This window comes from Pisolithus orientalis, assembly GCF_024613125.1.
Source record: "Pisolithus orientalis strain OTSU chromosome Unknown F5J12scaffold_7, whole genome shotgun sequence".
Taxonomy (NCBI): Eukaryota; Fungi; Basidiomycota; class Agaricomycetes; order Boletales; family Pisolithaceae; genus Pisolithus; species Pisolithus orientalis.
In genome coordinates, this window is record NW_026260788.1 from 551,640 (window position 1) to 570,363 (window position 18,724).

Genomic DNA, 18,724 nt, shown 5'->3' on the forward strand with positions numbered 1-18,724 from the left:
GGCCTTGTTGACGAAACACTTGGACATAATGTTTTGGTATCTTTTCATGTAATGGCACCATGCATGTCAGGAGGTTGTGGCAGAACCCTGGAATTGTAGTTTATACAATACAGTAGGTAGTCGGACACGATCAGTGGCCTGCAGGTGTGCCGGCGTGAATGAGAGAACTAGCACAGATTCCTGTAGTCGATGAGTGGACTCACCGCAAGTCACAGATCGGTAGTACCGGGTGGACACCGAAGGCACGGTTCCAGCGAGGCTATATGTCTGCAATTAAGGGCCTGCGTCGCCCGACAAAGCTGGTGCTCGCCAACCCACACAATGATGCAGTACCAGCGAAGAATGGAGGGGTACGTGGAACAACTTATATTTGACGCAATGGCCAGAGAAGGCCCAACGCGCACACAAAGCATACACCTAAGGGCGGCGCCAAATGAATTTGGAACTGGTTCGAACCTCAAGGCCTTGTCGTTTTGCATCCACACACATCAGGAAAAACACGAGACTGATTTTGTATCATGTCGTTTCGTTTGTCTTCCGACGTGGAAGAATCGAGTGGAAATATGCCGTGGCCAAAGAAGGCCGTTGAGCGCATAAACTTGATCTGCAATACAGAACGATCGATCACCGCCACCTCTTGCCAGTACTTGTCATCTGTCTTGCCGCTTGTTTAGTTGAACGCTCGAACGTCCACCTTCGTCCACGTGGAAGTGCAGTTAGATACGCACTCTCACCTTGCGATCTCTTATGAGTTAGTTCAAATTCCCCTCTGCAAAGCGGCTGATCGGGGGGTTTCGGTGAATATTTTTTCCCATCCTGCTTCTGCACGAACGCATCAACTGTTTTTGAAGCCATATCACGCTGCCCCATATGTTCAGATATGGATTAAATCGCCAACTTCTCAAGCACCGCTAAATACTGGACACACCGGGAATACTTATAAGGCCGCGCCGTACTCGAACCTTGATGCACGTTCAGATGCCCCGTTAGAGGCAGCATGCGACTTACTCCCCTGATTTTGCCCAGTATTATCACGGCGCCCGCAAGCGCTGTATTCGCCAAGACCAGAAATGTTGGCCGAGATGCAGGGTCATCATATATCCAGTTCACCTCCACCAAGTTAAACAGCACAGACCTACGTTATGTCATGGACTCTGGTATCTGTGAGACCACGCCGGATGTAACACAATATTCTGGATATGTTGAAGTGGGGAAGAATATGTCCATAGTAAATTTGGACTTCCTTGTTGGTATGACGGGCCCACGGCTGACGTTGGTCCAGTGGTTTTGGTTCTTCGAGGCACGCAACTCGCCCGAGACAGCGCCTTTCACTCTCTGGTGGGAAACTGCTCTGTTACATTCAAAGGTGCAGACACACTGACTGTAACTTAGGTTAAATGGTGGGCCAGGATGTTCGTCCATGATAGGTCTTTTCCAAGGTAAAGAGCGCTGGAATGCAATACTACCACGCAGTGCTGAAGGTTTTCCGTCAGAAAACGGGCCTTGCAAGGTCAACCCGGATGGGGAGACGACGTATCTAAACGCATACAGGTGATGTACCAAGTCGCCTTTTAAACGGTGAAGTGTTACTGAGTAATTGTTCTCTCAAAGTTGGAACAACGTGAGCAACAGTACGTATAATCAGACCTGGCGCACGTCGATAAGGCGTCTCAATTCTCTTTTGCCCGAAAGTGATCTATATCGATCAGCCTATCGGAACAGGCTTCTCCTATGGCACCGACACAGTGAACAGTACGGAGGCGGCGGCACCTTCTGTCTGGCAGGCTTTCCAAGTTCTCTTTGAGAGCCGAGCGTTTTCCGAGTATAGCAGTCGCGAGTACGTCTCTTCTGTCCGATCAGCCTTGATGATATCTAGAGTGAACATTTATAGGTTTGTGTTGGCAACTGAGAGCTGTGGCGGTCATTACGGTCCTGCTTTTGTCACCTATTTCGACCAAAAAAATGCAAAGATTGCGGATGGCATTCTTGACGCTGAACCAATTGTAGTCACTGCGTTACTGATCAACAAGTAAGTATTTTTGCCATTGTCCAAGCTCAAACTTAAACTCCGGCCATTTACTTAGTGGATGGATAGATCCCTTCATTCAAAACATTGCTTACTACACGTTTGCGGAGAATGCCCCTGGATACGGGCAACTCCTCTCGGACGCAGTTTTGGAAAACATCTCCCAAGCCCTATGGGGTGAGGGCGGCTGTGTGCAACAAGAGCAGGCTTGCTACGCTGCTGGAAATTCCACCGCTTCGGATTCAGTTTGCCTCAATGCCTACAACTACTGTGTGTGCGCTTCGGTTCCGTTATGATGGCCTCACTTAGAACCGGACCATAGAGCAACTACGTCGTCACTGCGGCCACTACTGATTATGATCCGTATGACCTCCGTCGGAACTCCTCAGCCCTATTTCCCCCTAAGTACTACGTCAACTATCTCTCAACTGAGAGTGTGAAGAAGCGGATTGGTGCCGAGACTACTTACAAAGAATGTTCCAACACACCATACTCAAAGATTATTAATACTGGTGATGTGAAGCCAATGCCAGTGTATACGGGGCCCGCATCGTTAAGTTCATAGTCTTTTTCTGTTCCTAGTTTGCCCGAACCTGGTCACCAGAGTTGTCTCAACTAGCCAACTCCGGATTGAAGATCTTGATATGGGTATGTTAGGGCACCTTCATGTTTGATAGTATCTTTCTGATTCAGCGTCGCCCAACAAGGCTGGTGATACTGACATCATGTGAGTCCGCAATTTCCGTTTGCCTTAGCCCCCTGACCTCCTGCGTGAGTTAGATTTAGATGCAATTGGGTTGGTGTAAGTAGGTTACTAGCCGATGCCTTACCCCTTGATTGACCGATTGATGCCTTCCAGAATTATGCAGTTGTTCTTGCGATGGGCTGGTACGGAAAGGAAGAGTTGAATAATATCCTTCTTACCAATATAACTCTCAATGGAACACCTATTGCCTCGGTGGCAAATGTAGACAACTTCACCTTTGCGTACGTCCCATCCCCTCTTATCACAAATGTAGATGATCACCCATTGTTCATGATGTTCCGTCTCCACAGGAGGGTCTTTGGCGCAGGTCACACAGTGGTAAGTACTTGTTCATCACCTGGCTTTGCATCACGACGGACCACACGGAATTGCAGCCCACTTTCCAGCCAGCTGCTGCGCTAGAGATATTCACCCAAGCCATTCGCGGGGAACAGTTACACTCGGTGTAAAGGTGGAGAGGTAATATACTTCGAAACGATTTCTTGGCTCCAACTTCGCGATGGAATATTACCTACTTACCCATCTCGGTCGCATGCCCGAGTTAGCAGATGTTACTTGCTTTCTGTCCAATTTCGACGATGCCCTATTTAGAGTCGCATTTGCCCTTCCCCAGGGTAACTTTCGATAGCGTTGGATAGATCATGTGATTACTCGCAAGCGCATCTAAAATCGCCAAAGACGCCTACTGCGGAAAAACCACGCAAATGCACAAAGACCGTAAGCGTAACCGCCAAGAATAAGCATCGCCTTTCCACCGGAGGTGTACATCGTCTTTATCGACAGGTTGATAAGACCAGTAGCGACATTTGCCTGCGTCGAGGTGCATGAGCTTAGGTTCGATCCAACCCGTTCTGTGTGGAATCCTCACAATCAGGAATATGATGAGACTGTTTTTGTTTATTGCCTCCAGCAAAGGTGGCGCACGGTTGCCAGCAAAGCACTCTTCAAGCACGAACCGCTTCCCGGTGGGGTCGGAGGAATCCTTCACGCACGAGATTCGAGTAGGGAAAAAAAAAAGAACATATCTAACAAGAAGTAGCCCAGAATGAACGACGTGTTGAAAGCCGAGACCCATAAGATGTATGGCAAGTTCACCTGGAACGATGTCAGCTGTGCACCTTGGTGAGATGAGGTAAAACCACAACCATTCTTCTGGACACATCTAGTTTCAGTCGGACGAACGCAAACAACCCCCACCAAATAAAAGTGTATGAAAAGAGTTCAGCTACAATCTTCGTGGCTTGTCGCGGAGCGACGAGATCTATACCCGTCCTCCTACCATCATCCAGAAGCGCTATATTCTTTCGGAAGAAAGACGGTCTAGGTGGAAGAATGGTCGTGCCGATGGACAAACCTATAGTGTGAATTGAGAGGTACCCTGTAACCACGATTCAACGTGATCGAGAGTCGTATTATCATGCAAGCCTTACCAAGTAGGGAGATCAAACCTTCTTTGTTTGCAAAGACAATATTGCTTCGTGGCGCATTGAGTAAGACATCTCCAAAGCCAGCAAATGACAAGAGGCACTGCTGTACTGAATGATGAATTGAGTTACAGCGCAGTCAAATGCTTCAAAAGCATAGCTATGTCGCTCACCAACCCCAATCCAGAGCCCTAGAAGAGCAACAGGCATGTGCAAAATCAAGCAATGTGTGAGCACCTCGAATACGGGCAGAAGTGAAAGTGTCATAAAGAAATTCCAGTGTACGCCATACTCCGTCACATGCTCCTATTTCCAGTTATCAGCTATCTCGACTTAATATACACAATTTCATATAACAACGTACGGGATAGTCAGCGCCCTTGACCGCCATCAGGCGTATTAGGCCAAGTACTGCCACGGGGGTAACCCTCTTTAACGTGTTGAATAGCTTGTAGCCGAAGGATTTACGGAGGTGGGATGGATCCTTCAGCAAAGGGATAGCAGAGACGATACCTTGCGAGAAGACAAAAGATCCAACGCCGAGGTCCATCTAATTCATGACCGTGAGCACGGAAGTGTGCACTCATTCTAAACAGCTTGAACACACCAATGATACGCCGTGAGTTTCACACTTTGCAAGAGCTCGGGGAAATACTTGGAAGTCGACAGCCAGGATGGATAGCGCTGTCATAAGCATCATGTGTGCGCGATACGTTGACAAAGCCGGAAGAGGTGGTAAAGATGCTTGTGACGCAGATCGATGACCCGTGTCGCCAACGAATGTGGTACCATCATCAACTTGCGTTGGGAGAGCCTTTCCGTTTTCAATCGCGGGAAGAAGTAAGAGGACAGCTGTCGCAACTAACAACAGCACGGAGAGTGCACCCGGCGCTTCCGCATAAACTGTCATCGACAACAACAGAGGTACGGACAGTAGTATCCATTCCACAAAGAACGGCGTGGATCGGAAAACTGCCACGCGGGAGGTAAGTGCTGAATGAAGTGCTATTGAAGACTGCGGGTGGTTAGACAGTCAGTCAACGGTGCATCGCGTCGACTAGGATGCTTACCAGTGCAACAGAACATATCGCATTGATATGTAGTACAGTTGAGCCAGTTGTTCCAGATACAAACGCCTCCTTGGATGTCTTGTAGTCACCATTCATGATGGTGGGCGCAGGCCAGATATCGATGTTTGTCACCTGCAGGTTGTTGGTAACACAGAAAGGTTACAAGCAGTCAACTTGATTTCGCATTCCAGCGTGCTACACGTCACAAAGTTGAAAGTAGCGACTCGACCGCATCACACGCGTAGAGGTAAATCTATCGCACTAGGTCTGTCGGCCCCAGTGAGAAGAACGATTATTCTTTTCCCTGGAAGGCGCCTGCTCGGGGCTGCGGGTGCTGGGAACCATGTTGCTGAACAGCGACATGGCTAGCCCTTCGTTGAATCGTATCGCATCCGAGGCTACACGAGATGATATGGTAGTCATTTCCCCTCCACGTTTCCCTATTCTGTCAGGAAACTTCGCAGTTGCAAAGCTTTCTCTCCTACCACGTGTGTCCAGGATACTAAAGTAACCAAAGGCAGAAGCATTCCGATACCCCTCCCCGTCTCACTATGTCCCACCGCGTCGAAAACCCCCTAGTCGCCATAGCTGAGAGTCAGACGAAAGATGACGCCCAAATCTCTGATCAACGTCTGCTCGACCTTGGGTACAGGCCTGAGTTTCGACGAGAAATGTCGCTCTTCGGAGTGTTGGGAATGTCATTTTGTAATGTCGGTATTCTAACGGGTATGAGCAGCGCCTTCCAAACAAGATTGTTCTCTGGTGGACCACTTGGCCTATTCTGGGGATGGAATGTGAGGGTTGTCTTGTGCCTTCCATCTTGGCACTGTGTTGATGAGCTTTCATTCTAGATATGTTGCCTCTTCATGTTTCTGGTCGCACTCAGCTTTGCCGAGATTTGCAGCTCGTAGTGAGTATTAATAAACCTTATTCGTCTCGTGCTTCAACTAGGTGGGCAGTCCGACTATGGGCGGACTCTACTTTTGGGTTCACAAGATGAAACCAGACTCTCCTATGCTCGGCTGTGAGTCGCCTTGAAGTAGAAGTGCATGAGGATTTGACGATCTGTTCAGTTTGTACCGGGTGGATCTATTCCATTGCGATGGTCTTCACAGGAACCTCTGGAAGTCTGAGGTAAATCTGGCTGCTACTCTTTATTCCGGTACTGACATCTTTACCGCCCAGCGTTGCGTTGTGTATTGCATCGATGGCGGAAGTTGGCTCCGGAAGGACTTTGACGAGGGTGGAAATCGCAGCAATAGCCTGGGGAATCAACATCTTGTCAGGCATCATAAATACCGTAGGAACGAAAGCGGTTGGTCGCATGAGTTCGTTCAACATCTGGTGGACGTTAGGAGGCACTTTTGTCCTGGTTGTCACACTGTTAGTCAAATCGCCGGTCAAGGTAATGTTACCTGCAAAGCTTCGTAAGGTACACTGATTTTTAGACAAGAACTCTGCAAGCTTTGTATTCACGGACTTTGAGAAGTAAGTGAATCGCTTTATTACGACTCGTATTTACCGGGGAAAGTTTCACTGGTTGGGAGTCTCGCGGCTTCGTCGTGCTTCTCGGATTTCTTCAGGTGCAGTATCCGCATTTTCGCAAGTCAGGATTTTTTGAATTGAGGGCATCAGGCGGTCTACACCCTTGAGGGGTGTGAAACTGCTGCCCAGGTAGCAGAGGAAGCGAAACGCGCCGAGCTCCTTGCGCCGCTGGCAGTTGTCGGGAGTATTGTCGGGTCCTGGTTGGTGGGCCTTGCTTACATGCTAGCGAATGTACAAGCAACTACTTGTGCAATCCCCATTGTGCAGCTCTTTTATGATGCCGTGGGTACGAAACTCACAGTCATGTGCCTGGTTGTGGTTGGGTTAGCTCAACTCATGGCCTCGGTCGCTGCCTTTACCGCAAGCTCGCGGCTCTTTTACGCACTTGCACGAGACAATGCTTTCCCCGCGAAGGACCAGTTCATGGCAATAAACCGCTTCCAAGCGCCATAGCTAGGGTGTTTGGGTGTCTGTTCTTGTTGGTTGCATCATTTCTTGCGCCTACATTGGTTCTGCAGTTGCTGTATGTGCACTCTTCACGTGTTCGAGTATTATCGTTGATCGGAGATCTAGTTCAATGCCATCCTATCCTCCGCTGCCGCAGCCGTGATGCCCAGCTACTTGCAACCCATTACCATCCGAGTATTTTGGCCAGACTCGTATGTTGTCATCCGCTCGGGCTCCCCTTACTGCAGCTGACTTGGGTGTGTGGAGACTTACCGAACCCGGGCCATTTAGATTAGGCAAGTGGTCGTGGGTCATTAACCTTTTTAGCTTTTTGGTAGGGTCTCGATGCTGCGTGTCCTTCGTACTACACTCACATTGTTTTTAATTTGGTTCGTTCATATGCGTGTTATTCATCTTACCCACTGCATACCCTGTCAACGAACTCAACATGAATTATTCTATTGTTGCTGTTGGTGGAGTTATTGTCATTGTTACTGTTAATTGGGTGTCCTGGGGGCGTCGTAGTTTTTCGGGACCAGTACGAACGTATATGTTAGAGAGGCTATAAATTACTGGTTCATGGTTTTGACTTCTCGAGGTGTACCAGACACTACTGCTGATCAACTTAAGGCTGACTGGTCACCGGCACTACCATCAACAACAAAGATCCTCTCAAACAATTACGTAATTGATCAAGAAGTAGCATCTGACTCAGCCATCATCTGTTCATCACCTCGCCGGACTCGCATTAACAGTGGCGAACCAGTTGGGCAGTGGTAGGGAGCGGTCCTATGTAGGAGAATTCAAAATTTCAATAGAAGCGAATTTCGGGATCTAGGACCTGCATAAAACTACGGATTTAGCGCCAAAGGTGAGGCTTACATGCACGATTGTTCGAACATACTCATTACAGTAACTCCGCATCCGAAGGTTTGAGGATTCAGTTACTCTCTGTTAGTGCGGTACGTCGGGTGTTTACGCGCTCTCCCAGTTCTCATGTGCGGCTTCTCATGAGCACACAGGCTTTAAGTAAATTATCCAAAACACTCCTTGCACCTGTCGGTGGGTACTGGTCGCTGAAGATTCAATTTATTACGGTTATATCTATGGGACCCGTCTTAAATGTGCATCTGCAAACAAGGAATCTGAATTACACATAAAATCGATATCGAGTCGGTGCACACCTGGTTAGCTAACTCACGACGAGCGCTACCGGTGGTATGCCATTCGTATATCGAAGAAATGTTTTCGACGTACAGGTGGATCCATCGATTCCGGAACAATTTTAGGTTCTTCCTCCAAGAACTCTCCATGGGCTGATTATCAGTGAGAGGTGCCCGCTTGTCCGGGATTCATCGCTACTCCGCTACGGCAGGTATAGACCTCCATTTGATCCTTCAAAGGATGAGAATCTGAAGCAAAATTCGCATTGTGATATAGACGCTGAATACATAAAATAGAAATATCGGAAGTCGAACAGTGATATACATAGGTGTGTGTCCACTTCCACTGTCCGGCATATTTATGTATGTTCCATGTATGCTCGTTTCTACCGATCATTACACAACCATGGCGACGAATTTTCTTTGGAAAACTATTTCAACTTCTGTGGTGGAATCTTACCTTCGCCAAGCAATGAAACCTAATACTGCAGGTAGTACCGCAAAGAGCGTCGTCGGGCCTCCCAGTATAGATTTCCCGGCGGAGGAATCGCGTTTCGGAGACCAGCCAGGGCGGGCGGCTGGCAGACCAGAATCGGAGAACGGTTGGGACCACAGGAAATACGGTGCAGAAGGATAATGGGGATCTGCATTCGCCAAAAAATTGGCGTATTTGCCATCAGGATCGCCAAATTTTGCTGCTACGGCCGCAATTGGTTGGTACAGCTCATCAGCGTTCTCGGTGCGTGGCGGAATGGTCATAGCGTAATCCAACGCTGCTTTGATTCCTGCTCCTTCGTTCCCTGTCCAATTCCAGTAGTCAAGACCAAGGTATTCACCTATCCGAGCGTTTGTCTGTCAACCATGTCAGCTTGTCATTGGAGTCGGTGAGTGCGGCACAAACAATCATTGCTATGAGGTTATATGCACGGTAATGATATGGACGCGTCCGACGGGCTTCTAGTGGCTGTATTCCGTGTCACCCGAGCGCTGGAGAACGTGCCAGCATTCAATGACATACCTGCTCGCCGTCCGCTGTGATTTGAGCCATGTATGTGGTGGTAAAGTAAGTTTTTATTGCTTGTCTTGCACTTTCAATGTCGTTTACGATAAGGTAGTGAGAAGCGAGTTGAGCATAGTAGTATGATCCGTGATTGCTGCATGATGAAGACTAAATGCCGAGTCGTCACACACAAATGTGGCTACTGACTTTGGGGCGGCAGCCTCTTCTAGAGCAATCCAATAGGTGGTGAACCATCGGACGAATCTCTGGCACCAGTTGATCATTCCTTGGTCCAAGTCGTTGGTCCAATAGAACGATTTTCCGTTCCGCAAAATCAGAATAGCGTTGGCGATCTTCGCCATACACTTCAAATCCCTGGTGCAGCTTGAACACACTAGGAGTTGCTATGCACTTCGGAAACTTACAATTCGCCCGTATGTGCGCCCAGCTGTCCTTTACCTGGTCCTCTCCGCATTTGACTATAGATGAGGTTTGGATTCATCGCGGTGCTGTTTTGTAGGAACCATACATTCAGGAACGTCGCGGCATTCTGAGCGTATCGATTTATCCCTGTCATAGCCCAGGCAAGGGAATTCATCCAAACGGCGTCTGCCATAGCGTTAAAGTGACCTGTATTGTTTATCATACGGACGTCTGGGTTGAAAGAGGCCATCTCGAAGGTAATACGGGCACTCGGACCAAACTGATAACAGACGTCAAAAATCAAGCTTCATCAACGGAAATACCCACCTTCTGGGAGTGGGAGCTCCGTAGTATTTCCGAGCGCGGAACAGTTTGGCCACGAGCTAAGGATGGCGTCAGGTGTAGGTATGAGCACGGGTGACGTGAAGCATACTAAGGAGACCAGCTCATATAATCGTGCATATCTCCAGAAGGAGGGGCGACCGGCTTATCAATGACAGCTGTCGATACCGTCGACGATAAAAAAAAATGCAAAATGCACGACGCGCATTGAAACTCACTCCAAGGGCCTTGGGGGGCAAGAAAATCGGCCCATTTCAGGATAGAAAATTGGGCACCACCTGTGTTTCCTGGATACCGACGAGCAAGCACGTAATTTGGGTTAACAAAATCATCCGGATAACTCGTGAATGCCAGTGTCAAATGAGGGAGGAAAGAGGATAATGCCAGGAGGCTGGCCACCAGGTGGAGGGCGACTTGCGGAAGCCTCATTTTTGAAGACGGACGTCGTTTCAGAGATACGAGAAGCGCAATGCTCGACAAAGACTCCTATTTTATTCCCCTCCCCGGGTGCGACCACTCTATCCGGCGCAAAGCCTGGCCATTCCCGTCCCGCGATCGTTGTAATAGTAATAGGGGGTTGCCCCCGATCTCCTTGATAAGAAAGGTGTGATTAGATAAGCCAGGCTCATCGATGACGTTATATGTTACCTTGTTTGGGAGGTCAGTTTCTGGCGGTGCCAGCTACTAGTCTGTCCCATGAAACCATGTCGAGAACTATCGAGGCTGCCAAAGTCTGTCGGCAGGCCCACGTCACTCAACGTATGTTCTGGTTGTTATTTCTCTTGTCGCTATGTATGAGCAATGTCTCAGAGACGCGGTACTACACCCACAACCTTACTGCCGGGTTTCAACCCCAACCCCAAGTATGCGTTAGACCCAACCCATCCATCAGCGAATCTTCCCATTCGTGCATTTCCATACTACTTGTGCCCCGCGTTTTCCATGCAGGCTGTACATAAAGCTGCCCTCATCAAGGATGACTGGCAGCCTCCTCCAGTTTCGGAGAAGCACCGCAAGAGGGAGGACCAGCTGGACCTTAGTCTCGTTTTCAAGATTTCCAAAAAGAATACACACAAACGGACAACTCTTCGTAGAAGGCTGTCAAGGAAATTGTCGGCTGTTATTTCACTTGTCCTTACTAAGGGTGCGGACGTAGATTCCCCGAAAGCACCCTTTCGGGACAGTAAAGTTGTAAGTCCAAGAAGGTTATATACTGGAAATCCGCAACCTGACGCGTTCATGCGATAGTCCTCTCCAAATCGTCTTTCCTCGTTGACATTCAACGCTACCACTGCTTCACCGCCTGTACTCGCAGGTGGGTTGTTCTCGGTTCTCGGTCGCCAATAATCGTCTGACGTAATACGTTTTGCAGACTGGACATACGTTATCACCCCAAAGCTCGAAGTCTATCGTCTGCCATATACAAACCTTGTCACGTACATCCGGAAAGCTCTTGGTCAACTTTATTTCCAGGCAAGGAACCTGGAGGAAACATGGAAAGACAAACTTTCCGCAGACCAACCGATGAGACCGGCCGAGCACAACGTCACTTTGAATGACGTCTCACCGAAATACAGCAATCCATCGGGAGTTACTCCGCATGTGCGGAGCGTTGAATTTAACACATCGGAGAGAATCCAACCACTTGAGCGTGACAAGGAGTCGGGTTTTACAGAAAGTTCATTAATGTTGGAACAAGGTATGTGTCGGTCGATCCCCTCTTGAGTATTCGCACTGCCCTCACTGGACTCTCCAGTCCGCCCCTCAGAGCGATCAGCCGAACGAGGCAGACCCAGAATGCATGGGACCCGAATGAGGTGGGAGCAAAGCGTGAGTTCAGCTTCCTTTGCGAAGTCCATACAGCATTTATGATCATTGTAACCTTTGCCTCTCGCATCCCTCATCGACCGGCCCGAAGCTATCGACAACACAATCAGAGAAGAGTCGTATAGTCTCACCTCGGCGTGACGTGCCTCAGCTAGTCTTCCCATCTCAGCCACTAGCGAACCTCTCAGAAGACTCTGAGGACCCGCTGATATTACTAGATGGTATACTGTCTCATCTCTTTTCTACGACTTCTAGGCACTGACCTTTTGCTGGTTTTAGAATCAGGAGAAATTACTTCAACGAGTGGAGAGACGTGGTTAAGGGATTCCCCGACTTCCCATCTCGGATTACCAGCTAGATTCGCAGACCTCTCCTGGAGGGAGCTCGATAACGCGTCAAGAATCACTTCTCAACGCAAAGTTTCCCACGCCGAAGGGGAACGGCGTTCGTCCTCAGCATCCCGGGAAGCATTGACCACACCGAAACCGAATGGGGATGTGTCTGACGAAGGAGCGGTCACTAGCAGTGTAATGAGCCGCATTTTTACCTCCAAGCCCATTTTCCTTTCGGACTCATCGAAGAACCGTGGCAACGGTAAATCAAAGTGACGTCTTCTTGACCACGCTCACTTCCTGACCATACCATTGACGATGAAGTCCCAAGTTTCAAATCGACGAGTGCCACGAATTCGCATCTTCATGATGCCCCATTACATAGACTGGAGGCAATGGCAATCCTGTAGTACGGAAGCCGACGACCTATATAGGCGGTGTCGTGGTCCGGGCTTGACGATGTCAACTGAGGCACATCACGGAGAAAGTGTGCGCGTGCAGCTTTTTTAAATGGGCACCAACCTACTCTCCCGAGACAAATTGGACGCGGGCCAGGTGAGTCAGGATGGCACGTATCATAGCGCAATAATCGACCGTCGGATAATGCCGTCAACACTAACAATGAAATGGAAGTACTGACGATTCGCTGAAGTCATGCAGAATCGACACTGACTCACCTGATAGAAACTGTACCATGCTAGGTAGGTCTTTAACAGATGAACCTGCGCGTGTCCGCACCGCACAGAAGATGTGAAGGTATGTGTGGTGTTTGCAGGGGAATTCCATGGACGTTCCGATCTAAGTCGGAATCTATGAGAGCGCCTGTATTACGAGATGTAATGCGGCCGACATTTGGTTCTATATCCACTACGCCAACCCCGATGTCAGTCCAGTCCCCATAGCCAGCGGAGTGTCACTCTGGCATCGATCGCCTCGTTCAACTAGGCCAACTGTGTGACGCGCAGCACAGATAGTTTCTTGGCTTGCAACTTATCCCTGTCCAGCATCAAGGAATGGAGTTACATATGACTGAATCCAATGACACTAGCGACACCCGATGCCATAAGAAGATATTACCATGTTTTACATTTACAATTACAAACGTTGTCATGAAGAGGTTGGACAGGTTTAAACGTTGGAGGCCGTACTTTCACCTCCACCATCTGCACATGACTTCATCTCTGGAGGTACTGTCTCTGCTGCCAGTGATAGCGATACATTTCCCTTTCGTCCATTTGCAAATACCGGTCTTGTCAGCTCCCTGTCATCCATATGAACTTCATCTGAGGCCGTAATCAACAAGTTTCGATACACGCGACAGGCCATCACACTCGTTAGTGCTATAGTGGGTGCCGAGAGCATAACTTGGTAGGAGGGAGGCATAGAGAAGCTTGTGCTGAAATTGAGGCGAGTCATATTTATGCTGTTAGTCATCCTGTCCGGGTGTTACAAACGTGTTCAGGCGAAGATGACCGCGGTTGCTTACAGGTAGTATAGTTGTCCTCCCTCAAACACAGCACGCGAAAAATGAGGAAGTCCCTTGCTAGAACGGTAGAAGAAAGTCCTCCAGCCCCTCTTCTGGCCCGTCTGATGAGTGGAAAGGATCTTGTGTATGATGGCAGAATAGACGAGGCCATCGAAGAGAACGGGGATCCCAAAGGCGACGGGAAGAGCGGCCCAGTCTTGTTGCCGGATGCAGTGTTTAGTATTAGCGATCTCGCTGTAACCATGTACAGCATCGTAAAGGAGCAAGCAAGAAGTGCCAATTCCGACGACCCAAAGAAAGCTGAAAAAGTATTGAACACTTCTGCTGCCAAAGTAAACGGCATGGACACGCTTGAGAAACAAGTACGATGCAGCCGCGGATGATATGATCTGAAGCGCTGCTGAAATGGCGGCGATAAGCCTGCAGTTTGACACCGGACCAGCTGCAGATGAATGTACTCAGGGGACAACACATTCACAATGCTGAGAACCACTCACTTTGCTCCAGAACAGTGAGAATCACCATGGCAAGCGCGGATGGTCTACGGAGACGTTAAAAAGGTCAAGGCAAACATCGAGCCATACTCTCACCTAGCCAAAAAGTAGGCAAATAGAATAGTGGACCCCCTTCCCACTTGGATCAGCTTACGTTCATCGGGGAGGCTGGAGAGTATGTCCCAGATCAAGGCCTTTTCGCGGCTCACGTCAGTATTATCGTGGGCACCGAATTTGCATTGACACAGCGTACGCCTAAGGTTGCCAGATTGATACCTCTTCCTACTTCATAGATGGTTGCTTCGCCAGTGCTGAGGTAGTTGAGATACACATTGGGGTTGATGATAGGAGGGGATTCTTGGGCACTCATGACCGAGGCAATTGGGGACATAGATTTAGCATTATTAGCCGCGTCGCGAAGGACTTGATCTCTTTTACGTAGCGAGTTTTCTTGGGAGTTGGCTGTGCTGTGCTGGCAGGTGTTGGCGCATGCAACAGGCACGAAACCGCCATGCTCCACAGCAAGAAGATATTTCGGATCCTAACCGCACACCAGGATCGTCTAATGAGACAAAGCCATCCGAGTGCCGATGGCCTAAAACTGTGGTAGTAAGTGACGTGTTGCACTAGCAATAGTCGGACGGCCAGTCTACATACGAAGCTCAGCTCTCCAGGCGCCAATTTCTTGTCCGCTGTAAGTGGCAGCTAGTATGGCTGTACTGCTCGGCTGTGCTTTACGGTCTCCAGGCTCAGGCTGTGCCTGCCAGTCAAGGCAACATGTACTTTAACCTCATAAGGCATCCATCTGATTGTACTTGCCAATCAGAGGGACGGGGAACGCTGAAATCACGACCATAACCAGTCAGTGACAGGTTTAAACCATCTATTCGCTTCCTGAAGTGACTTACTAGCATGATGGTGTGCCTCTATGGAAATGACGCATGCTGAACATGAAGTGGTCATTTAGCTTTATGAGGGGAAAGTGCCTCCCAACCCCCTCTGCTTTGTGGTGGCAAAGTTAACAGAGAGGATTCGGAGGTACTTTTCCTCCTGATACAGTCAAATGACCATCTCAAAAAAATTATTTCCAGTTCCATCACGCTCGACCTACTTATTAGTATCGACTCCCTACAGATGTGGTCAAAAATGACACACTCCTGCTCTCCCCAGTTATGAGTACTCAAGGATCTCCTCCTATCCTCAACCCCAACATATATCTCAACTATCTCGGCCCAGACGAAGCAAGCAATTATGAGCTCAGTAGAAACATCGCCTTAGTGACACTTGGTGTATGTTGCCATGATTACAAGCCCGGTGCCTACGACAATGCTGACACGAGTTTTGGACAAGGCACTGATCTGGGATATACTCTTCAGCATCGCCGATGACTACGGGTTAATCCGGATGGGAAGACCGTCAGTTACTCTCTTCGCTTATTTTTTGGCTAGGTGAGAAGTTTGAATCAATAGTTGTCATGACTTTGCTGACATCTCTATAGACCATCTGTGCTTGTTATGGTAGTCCTGGCCATACTGCAGAAGAGTGAGTCTCTCGATATTCAGAATGGGCTTTAATGCTGAACCCTGAGGACGTTCATCTGCAGCTGGCCCGCTTTCAAATTGCACACTTGTTGCCATGTTTGTAGTGGCATTCCAGGTCATAACATCTGCAGCCGCTTCCTTCCTCTTCCTCAAACGTGTTCACGCTGTCTACCACGGCAGTAGAACCATCCAATATGTTTTCAACTTCCTTTGGGTCATCGGCGTTGGCACTTCCTGTGCAGTATTCTTTAGTACCATGCACGATTATAGCGAAATTGCCGACACAAAACACTGTATTCGACATCAAGGCTGGACCGCTCTCTCCATTGCTTTTATGGATCCTGTGCTCTTCGATACCCTTGTCTATTTTGCTATCGTGTACAAGATCCTTTCCGGTCATCGGATGGGCCAGAAGAACGACTGGAGGACTTTCTGCTGTGGAAATGGCCTCCCTCACCTCTCGCGTGCTGTGTTTCAAGGAGGACAGCAGTATTATTTGTAAGTAAATCTGGTCTTCTCCCTGCACGGACACCTTTATGATATCTGGACAGGATCACCACTGGCGCTAACCTAATGCGGTTTGTGCTCAGCGCAGACCCCTTCTCATCTCCCACACTGCAAACTATACTGTCAACACCGGCTGTAATGTTGACGAGTGCTATGGCCTGTCGAGTATATCGAAATTTGTTGATCAAAACCTCGGAAGAGTGTCAAGTGACCTGTGCGAAGTTGACAACACCGGTTTTCGCAAATGGGCAAATGACAGATGCTATCACTGCCGGGGAAAGCAGCAGTATCGGTGAAGTTTGAAGCTTGAAGTCTGATGCAATTGGCTAGCATGATTGGACTGAAGTCTGCACTGCATGCTGATTGCTACTAGTATGTACCCACATCTGTCTTGAATAAGTGGTTGGTCCCTATATATATGTATTATCCTGGGTTGGTATCAGTGCATCAGGAAATTAACACTTTACTATTTTTGACCTTTATGTGACTTTTTTTGACTTTTTTGTGACTATTGTGACTATTTGTGACTTTTTGGGAAGGAACCTACTATCTGTACTTTTTTTTTGACCATATACAGCATTTTGAAGAATGAAGAGAGAACAGAATCTATTGAGACAACTAAATGATGATATATCTAAGCCAAGAAGACTAGAAAATGTCTGAAAATTCAGAGATATTGAGCCATTGGTGTGATGCACACTGTCTGAGAGAAAAATCACAATATCTCTTTGGAACCTCCATCAATTTGAATGTATGTGGTATCTACTGAAAGCTATGAATTAGGTGGTTTGAACAAGACCAAAATAAGCAAGAACAGTGCAGCCATGCCTGCAGGACATGGGTAATGATAGTAGATTCCTTCCCAAAAAGTCACATTAGTCACAAAAAGTCAAAAATAGTGAAGTGTTATTTTCCTGATGTGGGTGGCCTGAGAAAGTCTTGCTGACAATGGTTGGCACATGTGTACACTGCTATATCACACCAGTAGTGTGAAATGTTGCATGCAAGCAGTCTCAATACCAGTGGGGTAAAAATCCTGACATTGTAAGAGAGTTGCAACTTGACATGAGGTTAAGTCCAATTTTGAAGGTACAAATGCTTGATCTCACTGAGAGCCATCAGGAAATTAACAAAATACTATCCTGACTTATTTGGACTTATTTGACTTACACACTGGAGTCAAATAAGTTGAATAAGTTGAATAAGTATGGTGATGGCACAACAATTTTAAAAAAATTGGGATAGTTTAACATGAGCCAAATTCATGACACAGAGGCTAACTTGTCTAAAATAGTGTGATTGCTGGGTGGGAACATGAACATCCATGATCCTACTACCAGAAGATTTTAAGCTATGTGACCAAAGCTGTGAGGATGATTTCAGTAAAAATTCCACTTGCCAACCCAACTAGCAGACCTGGTCTAAGTAATGTGGGACTCAATGCATCCAGCCTGTCATTGCATGAGTACCTTGACATTCTCCCAAGGATTGAACCCACTGTGGATGAGATTTCAATATATGCATTTGACCCTCAGCACCCAACAGTGAGCACAGGACCCAGTGTTGTATATTCTGCCTTTCACATTATGCTTTCATCCACTTGGTATTATGGTATGTGTTTAGCCATATTACATAATCACATTCATTTTTGTACTTGAGTAGTATATTCACACCTCAGTTGGCTACTTAACCCAACTGAGGTGAGCACTTTCCACATTCTGTCTTTACACTCTGCTAATAGTCCTGTAGTATATATTCTACAGGTTATGAGCCCCAGTGCTCACTAACTGGGAACTTGTAGCAACATGTCATTCACATCCAAGCTCAGAGATGATTTCCTTAAGGTCCCAAAGCTCTTGGCAGATGGAGAGAACTGGGTGACATACAAGGACAGGCTAATGTGGTCTTTGGATGCTTGTGGGCTGCTCAGGTACATAGATGGTACTGAGACAATGCCAGTCAACCCCAAGACACTACCAAACCAGAGCAAGAGCTGGATACCTATCTCCACAGAGGAGAAAAAGGAAGTGATGAACTACCAAGCTACTCTAAAAGAATGGAGGTTTGGCCAAGCCATTGTCAAGCAACAAATCACTGGCATGATCCCTGACACACTGTTCATCCAAATGAAGAGTCTTGCTACTGCACTTGACATCTGGACATACCTATCTAACCTTTTCAAGAAGTGCTCTTGTGTTGTATTGGTTGAACTGCTGAAGAAGCTCCAAACTATAATATGCATGGAGAAAGGAAATGTCAGGGAACACTTTGACAAAATGCAGCAAATACATGAACAACTTGCCTCAATGGGCCAAGCCCTGACAGATGAAA

The 18,724-nt window shown here is 47.9% G+C and overlaps 7 protein-coding genes across 7 annotated transcripts; 4 read left to right on the forward strand and 3 right to left on the reverse strand.

Annotated features, from left to right (window-relative positions):
• The first annotated feature begins 564 nt into the window (after positions 1–564).
• Positions 565–3,406, forward strand: F5J12DRAFT_765728 (Alpha/Beta hydrolase protein). The gene is made up of 16 exons (XM_051742182.1): positions 565–797; positions 852–1,228; positions 1,283–1,338; positions 1,393–1,439; positions 1,494–1,551; positions 1,612–1,631; positions 1,693–1,837; positions 1,892–2,029; positions 2,085–2,298; positions 2,349–2,543; positions 2,609–2,674; positions 2,734–2,753; positions 2,813–2,828; positions 2,886–3,013; positions 3,083–3,110; positions 3,167–3,406. Exons 2-16 carry the CDS (start codon positions 998–1,000, stop codon positions 3,239–3,241), a joined length of 1,437 nt encoding a protein of 478 aa, XP_051602191.1. The 5' UTR covers positions 565–797; positions 852–997; the 3' UTR covers positions 3,242–3,406.
• Positions 3,407–3,455: 49 nt separating this feature from the next.
• On the reverse strand, positions 3,456–5,382 carry F5J12DRAFT_904457 (GWT1-domain-containing protein; the record flags this gene model as incomplete). Its single annotated transcript, XM_051748525.1, has 9 exons — positions 3,456–3,602; positions 3,661–3,817; positions 3,844–3,887; positions 3,938–4,170; positions 4,223–4,327; positions 4,390–4,522; positions 4,581–4,766; positions 4,824–5,231; positions 5,287–5,382. 9 exons carry the CDS (start codon positions 5,380–5,382, stop codon positions 3,456–3,458), a joined length of 1,509 nt encoding a protein of 502 aa, XP_051602192.1.
• Positions 5,383–5,837: 455 nt separating this feature from the next.
• On the forward strand, positions 5,838–7,846 carry F5J12DRAFT_904458 (amino acid transporter; the record flags this gene model as incomplete). Its single annotated transcript, XM_051748526.1, has 11 exons — positions 5,838–6,080; positions 6,138–6,196; positions 6,246–6,310; positions 6,360–6,420; positions 6,472–6,696; positions 6,818–6,869; positions 6,922–7,176; positions 7,289–7,354; positions 7,405–7,490; positions 7,546–7,655; positions 7,758–7,846. The coding sequence occupies 11 exons, from the start codon at positions 5,838–5,840 to the stop codon at positions 7,844–7,846; spliced, it is 1,311 nt and encodes a 436-aa protein (XP_051602193.1).
• A 925-nt stretch (positions 7,847–8,771) lies between these two features.
• F5J12DRAFT_920086 (chondroitin AC/alginate lyase) lies at positions 8,772–10,635 on the reverse strand (the record flags this gene model as incomplete). The annotated part of the gene is made up of 9 exons (XM_051749256.1): positions 8,772–9,293; positions 9,343–9,405; positions 9,460–9,595; positions 9,631–9,816; positions 9,867–10,071; positions 10,094–10,144; positions 10,192–10,247; positions 10,298–10,364; positions 10,425–10,635. The coding sequence occupies 9 exons, from the start codon at positions 10,633–10,635 to the stop codon at positions 8,898–8,900; spliced, it is 1,371 nt and encodes a 456-aa protein (XP_051602194.1). The 3' UTR covers positions 8,772–8,897.
• A 269-nt stretch (positions 10,636–10,904) lies between these two features.
• Positions 10,905–12,811, forward strand: F5J12DRAFT_519477 (uncharacterized protein). Its single transcript, XM_051739830.1, has 6 exons — positions 10,905–11,397; positions 11,455–11,521; positions 11,579–11,905; positions 11,963–12,036; positions 12,125–12,254; positions 12,313–12,811. Exons 1-6 carry the CDS (start codon positions 11,008–11,010, stop codon positions 12,639–12,641), a joined length of 1,317 nt encoding a protein of 438 aa, XP_051602195.1. The 5' UTR covers positions 10,905–11,007; the 3' UTR covers positions 12,642–12,811.
• A 682-nt stretch (positions 12,812–13,493) lies between these two features.
• On the reverse strand, positions 13,494–14,715 carry F5J12DRAFT_890498 (uncharacterized protein; the record flags this gene model as incomplete). Its single annotated transcript, XM_051747415.1, has 5 exons — positions 13,494–13,800; positions 13,852–14,293; positions 14,349–14,392; positions 14,442–14,539; positions 14,599–14,715. 5 exons carry the CDS (start codon positions 14,713–14,715, stop codon positions 13,494–13,496), a joined length of 1,008 nt encoding a protein of 335 aa, XP_051602196.1.
• A 417-nt stretch (positions 14,716–15,132) lies between these two features.
• F5J12DRAFT_816291 (uncharacterized protein) lies at positions 15,133–16,870 on the forward strand. The gene is made up of 6 exons (XM_051745075.1): positions 15,133–15,206; positions 15,257–15,634; positions 15,696–15,793; positions 15,844–15,887; positions 15,949–16,384; positions 16,438–16,870. The coding sequence occupies exons 2-6, from the start codon at positions 15,518–15,520 to the stop codon at positions 16,694–16,696; spliced, it is 954 nt and encodes a 317-aa protein (XP_051602197.1). The 5' UTR covers positions 15,133–15,206; positions 15,257–15,517; the 3' UTR covers positions 16,697–16,870.
• The last annotated feature ends 1,854 nt before the right edge of the window (positions 16,871–18,724 follow it).

Bases quoted from the DNA above. Each gene is read 5' to 3' on its own strand.
- F5J12DRAFT_765728 (XM_051742182.1), top strand. From the start codon at position 998: ATGCGACTTACTCCCCTGATTTTGCCCAGTATTATCACGGCGCCCGCA. The intron at 1,229-1,282 runs GTAAATTTGGAC...ACGTTGGTCCAG, and splicing joins TGGGGAAGAATATGTCCATA to TGGTTTTGGTTCTTCGAGGC. The intron at 3,111-3,166 runs GTAAGTACTTGT...ACGGAATTGCAG, and splicing joins TTGGCGCAGGTCACACAGTG to CCCACTTTCCAGCCAGCTGC.
- F5J12DRAFT_519477 (XM_051739830.1), top strand. From the start codon at position 11,008: ATGTCTCAGAGACGCGGTACTACACCCACAACCTTACTGCCGGGTTTC. The intron at 12,037-12,124 runs GTGAGTTCAGCT...ACCGGCCCGAAG, and splicing joins GAATGAGGTGGGAGCAAAGC to CTATCGACAACACAATCAGA. The intron at 12,255-12,312 runs GTATACTGTCTC...TGCTGGTTTTAG, and splicing joins CCCGCTGATATTACTAGATG to AATCAGGAGAAATTACTTCA.
- F5J12DRAFT_816291 (XM_051745075.1), top strand. From the start codon at position 15,518: ATGAGTACTCAAGGATCTCCTCCTATCCTCAACCCCAACATATATCTC. The intron at 15,635-15,695 runs GTATGTTGCCAT...GTTTTGGACAAG, and splicing joins TCGCCTTAGTGACACTTGGT to GCACTGATCTGGGATATACT. The intron at 15,888-15,948 runs GTGAGTCTCTCG...GTTCATCTGCAG, and splicing joins CCTGGCCATACTGCAGAAGA to CTGGCCCGCTTTCAAATTGC.